This window comes from Strigops habroptila, chromosome 6 (assembly GCF_004027225.2).
Source record: "Strigops habroptila isolate Jane chromosome 6, bStrHab1.2.pri, whole genome shotgun sequence".
Lineage (NCBI taxonomy): Eukaryota > Metazoa > Chordata > Aves > Psittaciformes > Psittacidae > Strigops > Strigops habroptila.
Window position 1 is genome coordinate 47,251,501 of NC_044282.2, and position 20,909 is coordinate 47,272,409.

Genomic DNA, 20,909 nt, shown 5'->3' on the forward strand with positions numbered 1-20,909 from the left:
ACCTGCATAGCACAATCCATTAGAAATAACTAAGAAGGCACTTCACATGAGGCACCTCCAGGCACCCTGGTTTCCCAATACATTACCACCACGCAAAACTCCTTTGATTTCCACACTCAGAACATGAAAACTTGTTCAGAGAACCAAGGGCCTGAACCCCTATGGGAGCAGCACACAACTTACAAATTCAGGTGAATACTCTACAGATGCTTCCACCACTAACAAGAGCACAACGCCAGCTGCCAGCGGTGTTTGTCTCCTGCTGCTTTGCAGGAGGAGACCCCTTCACTAGGGGCACTCACCACCCACTGAGACACCCGACAACCACCTTCGCTTCCACCAGAGCTGATCAATTCATTTGCTATCTACAGCCTTAGAGGCCCCATGCCCACACCACCGTCTTCCTCTTCTACCAGAGGTGTTCACTCTTTTCACTGCACCAAATAAGCAGTCAGATGTGTTTTACAAGAGGCTGAAGTGCTCGTCTGGCCATTATTTAAAGAATTCCCATTTTTCTCCCCTTCATTTCCAGTCGTGCTTCTAAACTAGACATGATAGCTACTAAACTGGGGTTTTATTAATAAAGATGGACTTCCACTTCTTCAGAGCCGCCAGTTATCGGCTCACACCACACAGCCAGGTAATCTTGCGCATCTTATTGGACTTCTAAGTAAGCGGCACCACTAGTAAGCTAAGTTTTACTGGCTCTTGTGCAACCAAGCCAAGCCAAGATTGCCAACTTGAAATCTAGATTGGGATAGCTCCTCAAATATTATACTTTCTTATTTTTATTTTTTTTTTAAACCTGACACTCAGTACAATCATTTATCCCCAAATACATGCTTCTAAAGCCCAGGAAAGCCTTTAAAAATGGGTGTACTGTTTGAGGCAAGGCAAGCACTCTGCTTTCTCTTTTGCACCAGTGTAGGTACACACATGTGCTTGTGCATGCTGGAGTCAGGGAGCTGCAGAAACAAAGATGACCCTCACAGCCCTCATGGCCCTGCACCACACCTACTAGCAGAGTGATGGATAGGTGACAAGCTGCCTCCTGCTGCAGCAGAGGCCACCAGCAGCAGCTCCCAGGCTTCTCCCTGCCCGGCTGCCGCTCCCCTGCCGTTGAGCAACACAGGAAGGGCAGAGCAGTTGCAATTTCCTGATTTCTGTTTACAGCCCACAGGTCGAGAGCACCTGCAATCGATTACCATGTGTTTCGGGTTATATGCAAAGGCAAGTTTCCACCACCTTCCTTCGTGCTGTGGTTTTTTTCTCCTACATGCCCAGTTGCTGCATGCCAGGCAGCGCCTTCATCGTCAGCGTGCTGCATGCTGCAGAGCTGGTTCACCAGAGCCACACAGTTAGCAAATACCTAATAAAATATCCCCAAAACAACCCTTTTCTTTAAAAAGCCCACTGTAATTCATTGCTTATGGTCTGGAACTTGCCCTCATCCAAAACTACCTGGGAGGAGGGTAAGGACAAGCAGGAAAAAGCAATTCTGAAAAACAACTCCAAACCCCTCATTAAACTGTCTAGTCCTAAATTTTTTTAATTAAACCTGAAATTCTTTCAACACACTCAACTAAAAGCAGACCCTTCAATTAAAGTGAACACTGATATATGGATACAGAGCAAGCCTGCGGTACATGGGCCATAGAGCAAGAGAGGTGCGATACCACCGCTACGCTGCTCAGGGACTTACTGAGAGGGGGACTTGCCAAGCAAAGAGGCACAACCCCAGCTGCAAAACACTACTCCTTCTGCCCCTTTCCACCCCCTCCTGCAAAGTACGGCTCAGAACCAGGGGAAGGTCACGCCAAAGAGCAAGATGCAGCTGCCACTACAGCCAGACAAAATGTCTCAGTTTCATGGCAGGAGAACTGAGAAGTCTGCTAAAGAAATCAGGGGTTTTTATTTGGTAGGCAAGGAGAACTTCGGAAGTCCTGCTCCACCTCACACACACAGACGCCCTTTGGAAATGCCTCAGAGAGACATGGGAAGGGTAGTAAGAACATGACCTACAGAGTTGATGAAGATGAGTAAGATGATTCTGTTAAAGTAACAAATGAAAAACACAGGACACTCCTAGTTCCTGTAACCCTGAAACAAGAATGCACTTGTTCCTATTTCCTCTTACCCTTCCTAAATTTGTTTGCTTTTAATTTTACTTGCAACATAAGTAAAGACTTAAGACATGCTGCTGCTGCTAGACATAAATCCGTGACCTAACTCAGATGTCAGAGAGATGTAGAAAAAAATGTATTGGTAACACACTCAAACCATATTTTTTCTGTAAACTTTTCATACCGTGGAAATGAATCCATGGTCATGGCTTAGTGAAAAATAAAAGATGAAGTGTCATTAATTTAAGAAATATACAGAACTGTACAGAGTCCAACTGTACAGCAGTCTGTGGATGGGAGCCACAGCAAGCATATACTTGACTACTTTTTATTCAAGTGTAATAATCTTTCTGGCATTCCTTCCTCGTTATCTTCATTGTGGTCCAAGAGTAATTTCCCATGGGCTTCAACAATGCCAAGCTGACTCAGGTTTTCCCAAACCACCTTCCTGTGGTTGCTTTCCTTCCAGCCCCTCCTGGACTTCTGCATTTCTCTCTTTTTGGAGAAGGACACCTTAATTTCATCCTGATATCCCAAATATTTATTTGTGATCGCCAGCCTTCACCTCATTGCACCTTCTCTCCTGAAGGGGGACCTCCCCAGAACATGCACATATACGTTTGTAAGAGAAACAGGGAAGGAACATTGGTGACAAAGACAATATTCCAGAGTTCTCAAGAAGAAATCCACAGCAGTGACTTCTCCTCTACCTCCAACTTTGAACTCACCAACCATTTCCTCCGTTTCTTTCACCTTGTTTCAAGGCTAAAACCACACTGCTACTAGAGTTTGCAACCTAACACAGCAAAGTATCTTTTAAATAACTGATGCGCCAGTACACATTGCAGCAGGCTACTCCAACAGCAAAGAGCTAAAGAACATGCTGGGCAACAGCTTAGCTCACCAAGTTGGAGGCCACTGCATATAGAATCATAGCATAGTTAGGGTAGAAAGGACCTTAAGATCATCTAGCTCCAACCCCCCTGCCATAGGCAGGGACGCCTCACACTAGACCATGTGGCCCAAGGCTCTGTCCAACCTGGCCTTGAACGCCGCCAGGGATGGAGCATTCACAACTTCCTTGGGCAACCCATTCCAGTGCCTCACCACTCTCACCGTAAAGAACTTCTTCCTTATATATTTAAAAGTAAGAGGTTTCTCTTCAAGCGTTCAAATACCAATGGCATCCTTCTCCAACCAGGTCAGCTTTCATAAGCAGAACAGTAAATTCCCATGATCTCATGCCCATACTATTGCCCAGGAAGCAACAAGTAATTGTGGCAAGTCAGCCATTTCGTAAGCATTCTTTTGCACTGCATTATTTATAGAAAGGTTAAGTCTAGTGAGAAGCACGAGGTTTTAACCCAGCAGATATAATCAATACTTTTAAAAGCTCCCTTCATAATTTATCCCATGATAAAAAATGTCTCCACTCAAAACACAAGGTCCAAAAATATTTTAAAAATATTACTTTCAGGATTTAAAATTAACCACAAAAGCATCAGAGGGTTTGCAGGAATGACCGCAATTATTTCTTCAACCCTCCCAAAAGGAGTAAAAGCAGAAATAAACCTCCTGTCAAACGGCACTGGGAGGGGATGACAAGCACAGCAAACAGTCTCAGGAAGGATTTTGCAGTGTGACTGTTAAATCTTTGGCACCTCCTTAAAAAAGGGACCCAGCACATATTTTATGTGGTATTCACTGACTACAACCGAAGTACTGATCTTGAGTTGATTTCCAATGGGTATTAAATACCTATCAAAAGCTTGTGGCAGCTAACTCAACATTTTTTCCGACTGAGCTGGGGAGCAAGTGACTGAATGGTTGAAGGGTTCCATATTCTTTATTGTTACTATTTATATTTTTATTCTCCAAATTATGTTCTTCTTCGTACATTAAAATATTTTATTAAAGTAACCAAATATAGTCACTTCAAATGTAACTCACAGCCTCAGTCAGAACTTGGACGAGGAAACACAGACTAGAGTCTTTCCAACGTTAACCACATGAGCTAAAGCAGGTCTCCATCATCCTACAGAAAACAGCTGCTCTCGTGTTTGTGGTAACAGCCGGTTACCGGCTGCAATACAGTGGGATCATTTGAGTGGAGCACCATTCCAGAGAGTGCTAATGGAGAAGGACAGTGTATTCATATCTCAGCTGGGCACACAAACGGTCTTCACCAGGCAGGAGGCGATGCCGTCACACCTAAATGTTTTTGGGTACCTTCTCTTAACAGTTTACACTGCTTTTAGGAGACTGTTGATGAAGAGGACGTGTTGAGAAGATCCATCTGTGGGAAAGCTGTTCCACAACAGTTCATTACTCGTGCTGTTACATCTTTCCGCAGTACATCTGGTACAGAGCCATTGCCAAAGACAGAAAACAAAGTGAATCGAAATACTTACCCCATGCGAAACAGCCCATGCTTTGAATAGTTCAGATAAACCATGTTTACTTGTTTCCACCAATGAGTGGCTGCTGTTTTGCTCATCAAGTACATGTGAACAGAAGAACTTGTGAGAGAAACGGGTTCAAAGCAAGAACCAAATGTATGTCAGCCTGCTTATAAACCGTAACAGGATGAAGGTTTACACTGTTTAAACACATTTCTAGACAAACCTGTTAGTGAGAATGGCCAGCCACGTCAGCATTGCTGAATGTTTTAAAAGGCATGTTTTTGACTCGATCCCAACTGCACCAAACTTGCTAAACCACGTGAGAAAACAAGGTGCCCAAATTCAGTTAGTCACCAGCACAGCACAGACAAAGCCTGAGGGTATGGTTACACAGACCTTGCACTGGGAGGTAAGGCAGGCTGCTGATTTACCAGCTACTGCACAGAACACTTTTCCTGCAGTCACACAGGGTAAACTACGCTCTACTTATCACACATTCAGAAGCTCCCAGTGATGGATACCACAGAAAAGCTAACAACTTACAGAACATCCTTTAGCTCACCTCAGGAAAAACTTGTTCACAGACCTGCACCCTTATGCTACTCCACAGGTTTTTGCCTACAGAAAAGACATCTGTTTCTGGGCAGTGCAAATAGTTCCTTAAGGGTGCAAATTCTGTTTACCAGAAGCTGTACAGATCATTAAACTGCTATTTCTGGTGGTTTTGAATACAGCTGAATACCCCCAATGACTCCTACCTGTTACCTCATACACTTCCAACCTTGCAAATTTTCTCCTTCACTAAAGACATCTTAACTAGGAAGCAGTGAGGAGCCAAATTCATTCTGTTGGATCTACTTGATTTAATAATTCAGTCTGTCCTATTAGTGAAAGCACAAAGCACTTTTTAATATATAAAAATGTATATAGAGATAAAAAGCACCCTGCATAACAGAGTGGCGGGGGTGGGGGGAGAGGCAGAAGCAATATCCTGCTCAAATATCGAGGAGGATAAAACATAAGGAAGCCCACTGAACTAACATCCTTATATTCAGAGTGAAACAAGGGCAATACAGCTGTCTCATCTTAAAACAGAACAGCATCATATGACTTGATGCTCAAAAAAAAGTTTAGAAAATCACATGCTTTCCTACATCCTGCAGAAAAGAAGAGCCAAGTCACAGGATGTAATGTTCTCTGGAAAGAGATAATTTGTCTGGCTCTCCAAAAACTGTCAGCCTCACTACTGTGCTTCGATACCACACCACAAAATCCTGCTCTGTCACAAAGTAAGTTTGAGTGGAGCTGATTCTAGGTAGAAACTGATTAGTGTCTTATGAGACCAACAACTTGACCCCATCTGACTGCATCTCTTCTCCTTGTGGATATGACTTTGGACTCACTCAGACACGACCTTCCAAAATTCAAGGCACATCACAGGTACTGAGGGGCAGAACTTTACCACTTCAGTAACAATGTGAAAAGGTGAGAAAGGAAACTAAGTAATGCAAGAGAGGACATATTCTCATTCAACACCTCAGTAATCAAGGATCCATGTTGAGTAGGTGACAGCTATAGATGCCTCCCTGCATAACAGAGCCCCCTTCTCTTCCCCTCCTTCCTACACCCAGTCCATGTACCTAGGTTAAAAATGCAGGTACCAAGAGGAAAAAAATTACAAATAATGCATATTAAAAGCAGCACAGGAAGGCAGAGATGGATATTGTAAAGTGATGATGGATATTGTAAAGTGATGCAGGGAACAAGTGACATAAATATGGGCAGTATGGTCACATACACCTGCAAGAACAAAAGATATCAGGAAGACCATCAGAACCATTGAGAGGGTTGCAGGATATCCCCAAAGCAAGTTTGAGTGCAGCATATGAAATCTGTAGAACAGGACAGCAGGATGTACTGCTCTTTGTGAAAGCAACCTGGCTCTTGGTTAACCTTTTATTATGCACAGCAAAGGACTTCCCTTGATCTGTCTGGGAAACAGGCAAACTCTGACTTCTGCAGTTTATAAAAAAGCTGGAGGAGGGGGGGAAAATCAACCTGTTTATAACAGAAGTTAAATATAAACTTCTCTCTCAAAGATAAATCTCTCCTGACTACTAAACACCTAATTAAATCCTGGTGTAATGGTGGAGCACAATCAGGAGAACTGTGCACCACAGAGCTGGCTAGCGTCACTTCCTCGCTCAGCCCTTCCAGCCACAGAGCAGAAAGTCACCTCTGCACACACACACACACACAAAATTCCAGAGTAGAAAAGTGTGAAACTGAGATGAGTCACTGCTGCTATCAGCAGTGAACAGCAGCAGTGAAGTTGTCAGTTTGTATGGCAGGAGGAGGGGGGGAAGGAAAACAGAACAACCCCAAATCTTAAATGCAAAGGAGAATTTTACTTTTTGGCTGCTCAGAGGTCAGACGAAATTGGCACTACTGAAAACCAAACTCATACTGAGCACTTGGTTATGTTCCCATTACGAAACTCTTGCAATAGTTAAGGGTAATTCTTAATGACCAGAATTTAATCTAGTGTTGACATTCTTCACTTGTTGACTTTGAGTACGAGTACTTTCTCCCAGGAATTACATTTTTATCACAATTTCTCTTTTTCCAGTTGGAAGTGGAAAAATTGACTGATTCGCATGAACAAAGGAAAACAAATCCAAGAGAAAAATCCTTTAAAACTATAAGTACCTCCACTGAATAGATTGTGGAAGTACAACACAAAAGTCACAACGATAATCTGCATTCAGTAAGGCCATGTCTACATGAAGCATCTGCTGTTTACACGGAGACAAAGCACACAGAAGACTGTTGCTGAGCCTGTAATATCACCTATGGAAACACTGCACTTACACATTCCTGCCAGGATTTTGAAATAACCCCACAGCATCCCATGCAGGTATCACGTGCGGGGACATACTGCTGTTAGGCTGTGTGTTCTTGGATTCTCCTCCCTGTGAAGATGAGATGTACACTCAACCTTCAGTTCGTGGAGTCAAACTGCAAAACCAGCTCAATCCAAAACAGTTGTCTTGCTTCAACAGATATTAAAATGGGATAAGAAACAGCAACAAAAAAGGCAGACTGCAGTAGGGAAATTAGTTATTTGACCCTTACCTAGGTCTTGCCTTAGTCACCAACAGATGCTTCAGTCCAGAAGGACAGAAGGATTTTGTCACTAATTACCTCACTGTAAACTCTTCATACTGAGCTAAACTTCCAACCCCTTACTTCTTCAGCAGCCGGTTACGCTCCTGGCCTTACGGACTTCCTGTGTTTTGCAACACCACGCATGAAGTAGGATTCAAAACTGACTGCAAGTGATTTTATGCTGCCCTCTCTATCACTCAGCTCCCCCAGTTCATTCATCAGCACCACTATCATCTGGTTTTTCCACTCCAGAATTTGTTATTTCTAGTCTTTTGATGTGTATTACACAGGTTTGTATCTATCCATATATAGGATATTTCTTCAGCTCATGCAGTTCGAGTTCTCCATAGTATTTCAGCAGTGTGGAGAAAAAAACAACTGAAGCCCAGGTTACCCATCTCAGACTCTACTGGTGCAACATAGCAGGCAAAAAAAGATGACCAGTGAGTGATTCAAGGAATATCATCTGCCCAGGAACAGCTATCTTACTTTTTTTAGTTCCCTGATTAGCTTGTGGTAAAAAGATCTCATTCAAAACAGATAACAGTAGAGTAAGACACATTTTGCATACAGACTCTCTTCTGGGCAATCCTGGATACCTGCTGCTCAGCGGCAGCGTGCTACTAATACCTCTGTGTTGCAAAACAGATTTAAGCATTTCTTTAGATATAGCCAGTTATATATTCAAGAGCACTGGAGGTGGGTATTTGTACTGTTTTCAAGCACATTATTCTTTTCAAGCACATTAAGCCCTGTTATCATACAGATATGTCTGAGCTCCAACAGAAACAGCATTAATATTTAATAGCTATAAAAGGTTATCTTCAGAAATAAACAACAATGGAGATAAATTTCAAAGAGGTGACATTAATTTTTCAGAGGCAAAACTACAGTAATAGTCATTGTATTGACCAGTAGAGTCACACTTCTCCCAGGAATTCATCCCTGCTGTCAGTGTTATTAAAAAGAACACCACTTCCAGATCATCTAAAGGCAACACACTGAGGTTGATACCATCCTTCCTTCATCCTTCACCCTTAGCACAACCACTGCCACCCCCCAGTGCACAGGGCAGGTACTTGACAGTCACGCTGTGAGCTACTCCAGGGAGCAGGCTCCATAAACAGAAACCACCCAAACACAGGCCCCTACCCCTTACCAAAAAAAAACCCCAGCCAAACAACGATCAGCTTCCAGGTGGCCGAGCTCCATGAATGTGCTCATAGGAATGGGGAAGGGATCAGAAAGCTGAAGCCAGGATTGTGGCAGTCCCAATTTAGATCAGTTTAGACTGCTGCAGTACCACACCCAAAGATTACTTCAGCTGAAAAATGCTGGGAAATGACCCACGTCTTTTTATGTACTTGTTCTATTCTTTGTCAAACTCTGTTTTTCACTGTATAATCTTTTTTTCCTTCGCGAAAAGCTGAACTTTTAGAGAAACAAGCAAGAAAGTTCTCAATAGAAATCACAAAATGGTAATCCTTGAAACTTCCTTAAATATACTGCTCAACAGAAATCTGATTTCAGTTCACAAAATTCAAGCTGTGGTTAAACAGTGCTCTCAAAATAGCAAAGCTGAAGTTATTAGAAGGAAAAGATGGTATTCCAGTAAACTAAGCCATGTGTAAGATGAGGATAACAGAACTCCAGCAAATGCTGTATATAAAACCACAGTAAAGTAAGCAAAGAAATTCTGAAGAGCAGCTTGTAAAAGGCATAAAGTTCAAATAGCTTTTTCAACTATTTTTCAACTATTTTCATAGTTGAAATAGCTTTTATTATATCCAAAGAAACCACCCAGCTAAATAATCAAAGGGGCTTGTGAAACAAGTAAGTTGCAAATACAGCCCCAAGAATGGATGCTAACAGCCAGTACCAAAAAGTAAAAGCGTAACTGACCTTAGCATTCACTTCAAAGGAGACTAAAAGGATCCCCGAAGGCTTGTCTTGATAGCATGACTCTAAAGACCTTCCTCCAAGACTCAAGAAAAAGGGCTTTAAAACAAGCCAAGAAAACAAGTAATAAGTCAACAGGATATGAATGTATTAACCCAAAATTATAAAGCACTGAAAAAATTAAACTGGTCAACTACTAATCATGGTATGCCACTGGTACAATGCCACTAGTCTTGCTGCAGGTTAGGCCTGAAGGGTGGTAAGTACAGGACCAATTTCCACTCCAGGTATCATCATGGGGCCTAATCAACAAATATGCTCAATTACCTGACAAACAGGTAACAACAAAGTGTGAAATACTGGACCTGTGGCTAAGTAAGATACTAGGGAAGTAGTGCCCTGTATACATCAGCATTCTGACAGAATGAAGTATGTGGACAAACGTAACAGTTAATGGAGCAGACCTGGATTTTTTCAAGCTCCCTCACAAAATGCTTTTATATATTTAGTCTACTGAACAACAGAACAAAACGTTCGATGAAATTCAGTGTGTAAAATAATATGAGGAAAATAAAGCCTCACTATATCTATGCAGCAACATATTTCAGCATAGGTATTACCACTCAAAAATACAATATTAAAAAGAGAAAGAAGAGATATCTTGGAAGGACTATTAAACAAACAAACAAACAAAAGGCCCAAAAAACTACTCAGAAAGAAAACAAAACGAAAAGCAGTCATCACCACAAATCCATGAGATATTGCAAATAATGCTTTACAGTGCCGGTCATACACCTCAAATAAATAAATTAAAAATGCAAGACAAATAGAAAGTATATAGACAGAGACCTGACTGGATACAATCCTGAGCAATGTGCTCTAGTTGACCCTGCTTGAGCAGAGAGGTAGAACTCTGTGATCCCTGGTGGTCCCTTCCAACCTCAACCATTCTGTAATTCTTTGAAAGGTAACAAAGACCAATAAAGTAATGATTTCTCCCCCCGCCCCCCCATACCAAGAATTATTTTAGAGACTAAGATTTTTCCACTAAAAAAAAAAAAAGAGAGATTGCAAAGCAGAAAAATTACGTAAGTCTGTAAGTCACTGAAGGTGTGAAGAAAATGAATAATTCTTCCATATTGACCATTTCTGGCAACAGAAGGCGGCGAACTTAAGGTCCTTTCCCACCCTAACTATTCCACGATTCTATGCTTCCCCCATGCATTCTTTCATAAAACTGAAGAGCTCATAGTCCAGCCATGGTGGTACAGAGGCCAAGAATACAAAAGCTATCAGATAAAGATTATGCAAATCTATAGCAGATAGGTCCTTTAGAAAGCATAAAAAAATCTCAGAGCCCAAGATGCAACCTCTGTTTGAGGAGCTGCCTGACCTGCCTTGATGTTGAAAGGACACACTGTGTTTGTTGTTTCTGTTACACTTCCCGGAGCATCCACCACTGAATCCTGTCCGTCCTAGCTTCCTGCTGCCACCAGCTGCTGAGGTCTGCACAGAACCACAAGTCCATCTCAGGTGTGGGAGAGGAGGACAGACACACAGCCTGGACACCTGTCAGGAAACCTGCTGGGAGGCCTAAGCAAAGAAAGGGGACTTGGAGCAGTCACCACTGACCACACCGACTGGAGACAGGACATCTGACTGGGTAAGGCATGCCCAGTGCCTCTCACAAGAGCTCATCTGTCACTTCAGTGATAAGCTTCTCGTTATCAAACACACGTTTACAACTTCTTCACTCCAAAGTAGAAGTTTAGAGGCAAAACTAAGTTTATAGAAGTTAAACAAAGCAACGGTTCTCCTCTGTGTTAAGCTTTTCTGTAAGTCACATTCAGCCCCAATAGCTTCAGGCTCTCTGAACTATGAAGGGAAGCCATTTATATGATTATCCTGCCTTAACACAACACAAAGTCCTGGGAGAACTCCTCAGCACGCCTCGAGTGCGAGGATAACCAAGTGGTCTCACCGTTCCCTGCAGAGCGCAGTGACCCCCTAACACCGCCCATCAGTGATGCCTTCAGGTAAAGGGGGCCGCACCGGCAGGGCACGGGGCCTACACGGTCCCCGGGAACCCCCGGGCGGTCGCAGGGGCGCACCCACCCTCCCGGCGGCAGGCACGTGAGCGGGCCGCGGCCTTGCCCACCGCCAGGGGCCGGCCCCCGGGCGGGTGCTCAGCCGGGACACAGGGTGCCCAGCTCCTGCCCGTGCCCCGCAGCTCCTGCCCTGCCCCATGCCCCTCTCCCCATTCCCGCCGCCGCCCCTTGGCAGGGATGAGGGTACTCCCCCCCACACGTACTCCATCATCACCCCCGGGCACCAGCAGGCGCACCCCTCTCCCCCGCCCCGCAGCAGTGGTCTCTCTCTCACACCCCCCGCCGCGGCTGCCGTGGTCCCGCCCTGCCCCTTACAGTAGCGCTGCCGGCGCGGCGGGCGCCCCAGCGCCTGCAGCCCGCCCGGCCCCCAGAGCACCACCAGCGCAGGGACCAGCCACAGTCGGAGCCTCATGGTCCGGGCGCGGCTCCCTCCTGCACCGCCCGCTCCTTCCGTTCACATCCGCTCGGGGAAGCTTCGCCCGCCGCCCGCCCCGCGGCCCCTCACGCCGTGCCGGGCCCGCACCCGGAAGCGCGGGACCTGCTCGCGGAGCATTGTGGGTTCGGGCGGGGCCGCCATCTTAGGCGGAGGGGCGGGCGCTGAGGGGAGGCTGGGCTCGGCCGGGTCCCGGCGCCGCCGGGGGCAGTGCGGGCAGCCCTCCCCCGGCAGGGGCCACCGCGGCTGCTCTGCCCCGCTACGGCGGCGCTGTGGGGCGAGGGGTGCAGCGATCCCCCTGCGAGGGCTCTCGTTTTCGTGGGGCACCCTCACCACGGCGCCCGTACCTGTCCGCCAGATGAGGAACAGGCCTCCCGTCTGGTACCTGGCAATGGGGGAGGGGGCTCTGGGGACCTTCTGCGGGATGCAGGCCTGCCCAGGGGGAACTCCGGCGCTCTCACAGCCTCTCGCATGCACAGCGACGTCTCATACAGTTGTGTTTGCAGCTCGCAGAAGATGGTTTCTTCTCAGTCCTTGCAAGTGACTTGGCTAGATGAGTTCAGTAGGTTTTGCGTCGTTTTCTTAGCACAACAGAGGATTTTGGGCACTTGGTACAAATAATGAGTGGTGGGTCCGTGAGTCAGCTGTTCCCAAACAGCACACCTTATCGTTATAAAAATGCAAGAAAACATACTGAAGTTACAGCTGCGCAGTAGTGTACCAGTTAATGTTTTCCAGCATTCATGTCTTGGCTATTTACAGGTACCTCTTGCAAAGATGATTGCAAGTGATGTACTTGGCAGAAATGGAGAAAAACTGTCACTGTCACCGATCCTTTTTGCCACACTGTGCATTAGTTAACCTGAAATATGCAAATAGCTATAGCATGATTAAAATCATTCCTTACTAGATTTTTCATAGAAACACAGGACAGGCACAGTACTTAAACCAGGAGTGTGTCTCTCTGTTTCTTGTCTCCAAAGATGGGGAGATGAGAAGAGGCCAAACCACTGAAGTTTCCCGTGGGACTGTTTTGAATTTCCAACAATGTGCATCTACTGACTCCAGAAATCAGAGGTCATGTCTTCTTCCGTAGCAGCTCTTGATGTATCTTCTCCTGATGTTTGTCCAGTTGATCCACTAGTGCTTATAAACTTCTAGCATCCATAGCATCCTGTGGCAGGGAATTCTATGGTATAATTGTATGTATGAACAACATTTCAAAGGCAAGACTTCTCTTTGCAAAAACAATGTTGACAGAACCCAGGCTGACCTGTCCCTAGTAAAGCCTCTCTGTCCGGGTACGCGCTGATCTGTGCAGAGCAGTTTCAATGGACAGTAGTTCTCCCACTTTCCCCTAGAAACATTTTCTAAACAAAATAATGCAACATTTGATACAATGCACTCCTTAGCTGCCAAGAAAGTTTTAAACAAGAATTTACACCACAGTTAGAGTTTCAGTTATTGCATCCTCGAGTTTCTTGGATGAACAGAGAGAATCTGTTTATTTTGTATGCTATTAATTCATGACCTTTTTTTCAAGTCAGCATCTCAGTTTGAAACATTGGAGAGAAGGCCAGTGATTAAGTGTTCCAGCAGAGGAACACGGATACAAGAAGTTCTCTTAGGTTTTCCACTATGGCCTTATCATCTCCCAGTGCTGCTTTTATGCCCAGTTCAGTTGGTGGGTTTCAGAACCTCAGAACCCTCTGAGGCTTTTTAATTTATACAAACATATCATCTTGTGTCCAGTACAAGAGCACTTTGGGAGTGTGTTGATACTCAGTATTGGTAGGAAAGCGATCTTTCCTTCCCCCATCCAGGAATTTGAGCCATTTTATTAATGTGATTAGAGCTTAAACAATATAATAAATACATAGGATTTGATTAGAAATTAATAGGAAGCAGCATGTTGTGTGCTTGGTGAGGAATAGCACAAGTACAGCACAGTGAATAAAACAAAAAGAAACAAAATAATTGAATATATACAGCCAACAAAATGTGTTTCCCTGTGGTGATAATAAAAGCCAGAGAATTGCAGAGACAGCTAACTGGACAGCTAACCCTGGTCAGAAGAAGAGTTCCTTTAAGAGCAAGTATTTGATAAAAGAGGTTACCCCACTAACCGGAGTGATTCCTAAATTATAGAGTAATAATTCGCTTAGAAAGGAAGGTAGGTTTCGTTGCAGGCCCCGGGGGAGGATGGAGGATTACCTTTGTGTTGTGAATGTTTGAATAGTAAATGATGCCCTGAGGAAAAAGGCCTGATCTTGGTTATGAGCTACAGAGATAAGCAGAGCCCCACCCCACCTATGTAGGCTGCATAAAGCTGCGTATTTTCCCATGGGAATTATTGGAACCCCTATTATCTGTGGCTTTTGAACCTAAGTTGGGTGAAGTCCTGGGAAGTGCAGTGTCTTATAAGGAGTGTTCTTCCTTTGGGAGGAGGATTGAATGAATGAATTCGTGTCTTCCCCTTTCATGATCATCTGCAAAAAATTTCCTTAAAAGCACTTTGGGAGTTTCTCAAAGTAAAATAACCTCCAAAACATGGGAAAACCCCCAACAGCAAACCATCATCCATGTTTGTGTAACACAAGGAGTGCTTCGTGTTTGTTTAATACCGTGGAACATAGGACCTAATAGCAAGAACAGATCTGCAAGAGTTAGCAGACAAGAAGACCGGTATACTTAGGTCTCCTCTGTTTAAGTCTTCTCCCTCTTGCTGATTGAGACTGTACTGATAAATGAGATCTGGCCTCCTATGGCATACCAGTTCTGTACTATTCAAGGAAAAGCTGTAGAAGTTTCTAAAATTCCTCTCTTCCTCACCATTTTAATTTTGTTTGCTCCTCTGTTCTCTTTCATGGCTGTCTTTCACCAAGTCATCTGACTTAATCTCCTCTCTTTTATCTCCAGAGATGTTTTCTTTCCCATACAGCTTTTCATTACTCGGAAGGCCTCACCCTTATTAGTACTGTTTGTCACTTTCTAGATATGTACAATAGCATTCCACATTAATGATCCAGCTGGTTACAGTAGGAATAGTCTGTTCCCGCTATTTCGCTTACCTACTCAGCAAGACAGAAACTTGGCTACAACTCCTGAAATCTACATACTCCATTCTTTTCTGAGTACAGGAACTTCTGTGGTCTTCTGTGGTCTTCCAGAATGACACTAATACACTGCAAATGGACTGACTTACCTGCCGAGCTGGTTTTGAAACCTGCTGTTACTACAATATAAAGGAAATCAGAGAGGCCAACACAAGAAAGTTTTTCAAGGGAGAAGCAGCCTGAATTTGTTCTTTGTGATTGTGAGTATGTTTTCCATAATTATAATAGGACATAATGCTTTTCTTCCCTGAAGCATATTAAAGCTGATCTTCCTGGGGAGGGAATATGCTCTTGTGAAGTTACTTCCTGTTACAGTCTTTAAAATCCACAAAGAAATTATTTGGCCCTACTTCCTGACACAAAGTGGTCCCTGTTTCTTATGTCTGCCAGGAGATGGTGCTGCCAGTCTTCCTCTATTCCTTTCCAGTTCTTGGGAAAGGTGGCACATGTATAAATAATGGAGATACTTCTGCCATCTGACTGGTGTATGTTTGTCCTAAGGGGGCTCTTAAGGGAAACAGAAAAACACCTTTCCACATTTAAAGCTTGCTACTGTCTTAGAACTGGACATACATACTTAAGATCCATCAGATGTCAATGGCAAAGCCATTCAGATATTTTCCAGAGTTTGCTAGTGTTTCATGACAGGATGATGACTACAAACCACTGTATGATTTGCTGGGTAGTTTCACACCTGCCAGTCTCCACTTTACAGACATCTCTAGGTGCACTCTGACAAGGTCTTTCAGACTTTCACAGGCATCCCAGCGCTGTTCAGAGAACCAGAGCTTTGACATGCTTTAAATGAAAGCAGGATGGGGGCTTAAATCTCATCCTACGTTACTTTAGGCAATTTAGGCAGCTCTCTTAGCATCAGTGCTGATGTGAATAGGTCCTGCGTTCCCTGGTTCCACTGTGAACACTTCACAAAATTTGTCCTGAAAAGATCTTGCAGGAGATCTTGCAATGGGGGGACACATTCTGTTCTGTTTGATTATTGTGATAGCTTATTTGCAATTTGCAATCTACTGTCTGCACAGGGGGTCACATTTATAAATATATATAAATGTCACAGAGCAATATACTTCCTTTCAAGTTCGAAGGATCCATTTTTTAGCTTTGTTTGTTTGGTACCAGATTTACCAGTGCAATTGTTTGGTAATGCTCAAAGCTACAGTAAAAAAACCCCAAAGAACAAAACCACACACCCCCAAATAAAAACCCTAAACAACTGCCCCCCCAACCCTAGACCTAAATTTGAATTGCTAGGTTTTGTTATGTTCTGATTCTAAAATGCATCCTGGTGATTTAACATACATCCTGCTGATTTCCCTTACCCACAGAACAGCTGTCACAGACACTGGTAGAAGCTAACATCTCTGGTAACAGTCTTCTGCTTTTCAGAGACATCAGGTGTTTTTATTGGTTCCCTTTTGTCTCCCAAGGAAAAGCTTCTCTGATTTGAAATATAATAGAAGCAAAGAGAATCTAAATATTCGGTAAGATAAAATGTACTTCTTCTGGGCAGTAGTTTTGATCAGGCTCATGTATCTCCAGGAAGTATTGTTAATGTACTTTGGAAAGTAATGAAGTGTGGGCTAGTCTCCATCTGTACTGTTTTGGTGCATGAGGCACAGAGGGAACCGATTGCCTGTATGCTGCAGCAGCCCAAGCAAAACGTGGCAGCTGGGCAACTGGACATCTACTGAACTGCAAAAAAATCCCCAAATAGTAGACATTTTAAATTATTAAATTTGCACATGTTTGGATTTGGAAAGATTTGCTGGTAATCTACCTTATGCTTACTGCTTTGGCCATATATTTGTGTGTATGTAAATGTATCTATGTCTATATGTACATATGAACAGTCCCTGCGTAGGCTTAGAACTGGAAAAGAAGCTTTAGAAGAGAAAAATAAAACTCTCTTGGGCAAACTCTGAAATCAGTATTCAGCGGCTTCGCAAGGGAGGTTTATTCTCATGAGTGAGAGTGGCAAAGTGGAACTCCTGTTTGGTTTTTTCTCTCACGAGCCACATTGGCAGTATGGGATTTAAGTGTAAATGGAGACTTAAGCATGCTATGAAAAATGAATACATTGAATGCTGGACAACCTGCATCACGAAAAAAAACCAAGCAAAAACCAACCTCCCCCCCCAAAAAAAAATAAACCACCAGAAAAAGAGTTGGCTAGAAGGAAGCTGTACTGGAATGGATTAATGCCTTCTAGTTTTTTTGGCAGGATCTCAAATAAAGAGCAATTCATGGAATACATAGAACGTAGCATTAGACTGCTTGGTATTTCTCATTAGAGCTGTAGTAGACCTCACTTGTGAATGTGGCATCACTGAGAATTGCTTCAAAAGAGACAAATGCCTCAGCCAAGCAAATAAGCCCTTCCTTGGATTCCATGGTGAGAACAGGAGCCCGGAGCCTCTTGCAGAATCAGGTACTCTTGAAAAAATACCTGCTGACGGGATGTTGCAGTGATTCTCCTGTACAATAAGTTGCATGTCTGAATGTTCCTCTGGGTACCATTTTAAAGGCTTGGTGGAGGAAAAGAGACAAGAGGAAGAAGTAGTTCTGATTTCTTGTAGTGACCTGGTGGCTTTACAGCAGGACAGGGCAGATTTACCTTAACTTGCACCACTAGCAGAATGAACCCATTTGCCCCAGAACTGGAAGAATGCAGGCAGCTCTTTGTTGGGCTGGTGCAGCCCTCAGTGTCAACAAGCCATCAACCTGTTCGGAGGTTTCATTCTCTTTAGTTATAGTGGACCCTGTCAGCTCATTGGTTTCTGAGCAACGTAAGTGTGAATCGTTACTGCTCCAGGCTAGAAAGTACTTCACACTCTGAATACATGTAAGTGACTGCACTGAGCAGGAAACCTGGATCCAACTCCTCACAGTCCTTTCCCGGACAAAATAACTTTGCTGGCTGTGTTAGCGAGACCAGGAGGATTTATTTTTAAGTCATTTATTTGCAAAGAAAAGTCCGCTAAATGCCTTGGGTCTATGAACACTATGCCAGAATCTTCCTGTAACTAGAATCTGCACATGCCACCCATTTCCAAAGGGAAAAGGAAATCTCTGTGAGCCCCCTGCATCAGGGAAAGCAGTTCACCACTGCAAAATGGGCCTGTATGTGTCTCTGACTTGCAGATAAGCTACTGATGTCAGGCTCAGGAGCAGCAGCTGGCTCACCTTACCTAACAGCTGGGTTCAGATTACTCACACTGGCCATCCTCATGGTGGAGCTTTGGTGCAGGAGCCACACTTGAACTGCTTAAGACCTACATGCGACTCAAGAGTCACCTGCCCATCAGCTGAGATTTCAACCATTATTTTATGTCTTTGATCTCTCATTTTCATGGTGCCTCATTTCTATCTCCACTACAGGTATTTCAGTTCCGTATGCTGAAAATGTGACTCATACAGTTGCCATTCCCCAGCCATACCTGATTACACTCCTCTGTGATTTGCTCACTAGCTACATCTGATAAACGACACACAACAGGAAGACAAAGAGAGGCGTATTTCCAAGGGACACTTCTCCCTCAGGAGAGTGCTGCTAGAAGACATGTTCCCTTGCTACACCTGGGCAGGCTCTCATCCTTCTCCTGGTCTACTTAGTTGGAAGTATACTCTGTGTAGTGGTAATAAAAAACCTCTGGGTCAGCAAATATGCTACTGAGCTATCTTAGTCATTGAGCTGCAACTTTGATTGCACTGGTAACACAGCTGTGCCATCATAAGGCGCCTGAGAGCACTTTGGAGATTCTGTAATCACAAGATGAGGTCAGTAGTCTCCAAACAGTTTGGACCACTGGATTATGGTCTACTCTAAAAACTTATGGTATCCTGTCATTAAAATTCTACTTGAAAATCATGTTTTCGTACGGTTCTGCAGAGCCCATACCAGTGGCTCATGGGGCACAGTAAGAATCACTGGCCAAGATACTTCAACTGTAAGTAACTCAGATATCTGCACAGAAGTGGGGAAGCCTTTGGCTAGGTCTCTTCACCTTTCTCTGTGTGAATTAGTTTTCCAATGGTGAACTGTGGATATTGATACACATTAAGTATGCAATGGAAGTGCTAAATATTCGTAGTAATTACACACCTGCTGACCTAAAGCACCAATTTAAAAGGTCTGGGAAATAACCTGAAAAGAAGCACAGTGCTAGACCCATCCTTAACTGGATATCTTAGAGACAAGAAATGATTTTCTTTAAAGTGAGCTTGATACAGCTCCTGTTTCGCACGTGGCTGCATACTGTTAATGGTAAAAACCTGGTAGGCAGGAAGTTTCTAAGGTCCCTAAAGCAGAAAGCACAGGCACAGAGTTTACTGCAAATCTAGGACAGAAACTCATACTCAGTTATCACTCTTTTGATGGTTTTGATCTCAAAAGAGTACTGCTTTATGTTTAACCAGGGATGCTGATATGGCTGTTTGTAAATGAAAGTATTTTTGTACTTGAGGGAAAAGATAATAAAGGGAGTGTTTGAGTGAATGTCTGTTCTGAGCAAATGCCTGTTGGTTAAGTTAGTAGGTAAACAGCATTGTAATCAAAGGACTCAAACTCTTTCGAAGTTGCTGAGGAAATGTGTGACAAATATCATCAAGAATGCAGTTCAAAGGATACAAGTTCCTATCTCTAAGGCATACACAGAAGGCCTGATTCTCATCTTATGTTACTTGTATACCTGGCTTCAACCAAACCAAAGGTACTCTGCTATCAGAAACAAGCAGTGGGTAACTGTTCCTACTTTCTCTGGGATGATGAGAAAAGCTGACCCTGCGTGACCAGGGCAAAAAAGGACCCTGAAACAGGCCAGAAAGAGGCCGTGAAAGATGAGGAGGTCAACAAGGTGACCAAGAAAACATTTGAGAGAAGAAACAACACTCTGCAGTGCTATTAGAGATTTTGTTCTTGCACTTGTCCCCTTGATACCTTCTTCTCCTTTACCTTTCCTTTTCCCTTTGAGATTCACAAAAAACTGTTCCAGTTTGACCAGTTAAATGGCGCTGAATATGGATTGTCTTTGTATGTATTTGTAATTAAACTGCACTAAACTTTCAGCTACAGTCATAGTTTGTTTCATTGGCTGGTTGGGCTTTTCCACCTTACAGGGTCACAGAATGGTTTGGGTTGGAAGGGACCATAAAGATAATTTAGTTCCAACTCCCCTGCTTAGGGCAGGGGCACCTTCCACTAGACCAGGTTGCTCCAAGCCCAGTCCAACCTGGCCTTGAACACTGCCAGGGATGGGGCAGCCACAGCTTCTCTGGGCAACTTGTTCCAGTGTCTCATCACTCTCACAGTAAAGAACCTAATATTTAATCTAAATCTAATATCTTCTCTAAATCTCCCCTCTTTCAGTTTAAAGCCATCCCCCCTTGTCCTATCACTACATGCCATTGTAAAAAATCCCTTTCCAGCTGGAGGGTGTTTTTGAGAACACTTAGTTGTGTTCTTCACATGTGTAGGTAATAAAAAGGAGTGTAAGGTGTTAATAGTTTTGCAGAATCAAGGTCTGTGCTTGTTCCAATTTCTGGGTTGTCTGGAAGACTCCCCAAAGACAGCTGACTGAGAAAAATCAGACACAGGCAGTAACACTTAGGATGGAATACCATGGGCCTCCACTTACTTTCTGGAT

The 20,909-nt window shown here is 43.8% G+C and overlaps 1 protein-coding gene and 1 long non-coding RNA gene across 7 annotated transcripts in view; one reads left to right on the top strand and one right to left on the bottom strand.

Annotated features, from left to right (window-relative positions):
* ADAM17 (ADAM metallopeptidase domain 17) overlaps positions 1-12,249 on the bottom strand; it is a 37,304-nt gene extending 25,055 nt beyond the window's left edge. For 3 of the 4 annotated variants that reach the window (XM_030489554.1, XM_030489556.1, XM_030489553.1), the window contains exon 1: positions 12,016-12,248. In XM_030489554.1, the coding sequence (XP_030345414.1) occupies positions 12,016-12,112 (97 nt within the window). In that variant the 5' untranslated portion in view covers positions 12,113-12,248. Of the gene's footprint in view, positions 1-12,015 lie in introns of all 4 variants that reach the window. The other variant, XM_030489555.1, reaches the window with a different exon arrangement.
* Positions 12,250-12,379: 130 nt separating this feature from the next.
* LOC115609401 lies at positions 12,380-20,337 on the top strand. 3 transcript variants are annotated; one of them, XR_003991852.1, is made up of 4 exons: positions 12,380-13,210; positions 15,274-15,449; positions 17,489-17,695; positions 18,646-20,337. It is a non-coding gene; the product is annotated as an uncharacterized LOC115609401 (long non-coding RNA). The 3 variants fall into 3 exon arrangements; XR_003991850.1 differs by having other exon boundaries at positions 12,380-15,449; XR_003991851.1 differs by lacking the exon at positions 17,489-17,695 and having other exon boundaries at positions 12,380-15,449.
* The last annotated feature ends 572 nt before the right edge of the window (positions 20,338-20,909 follow it).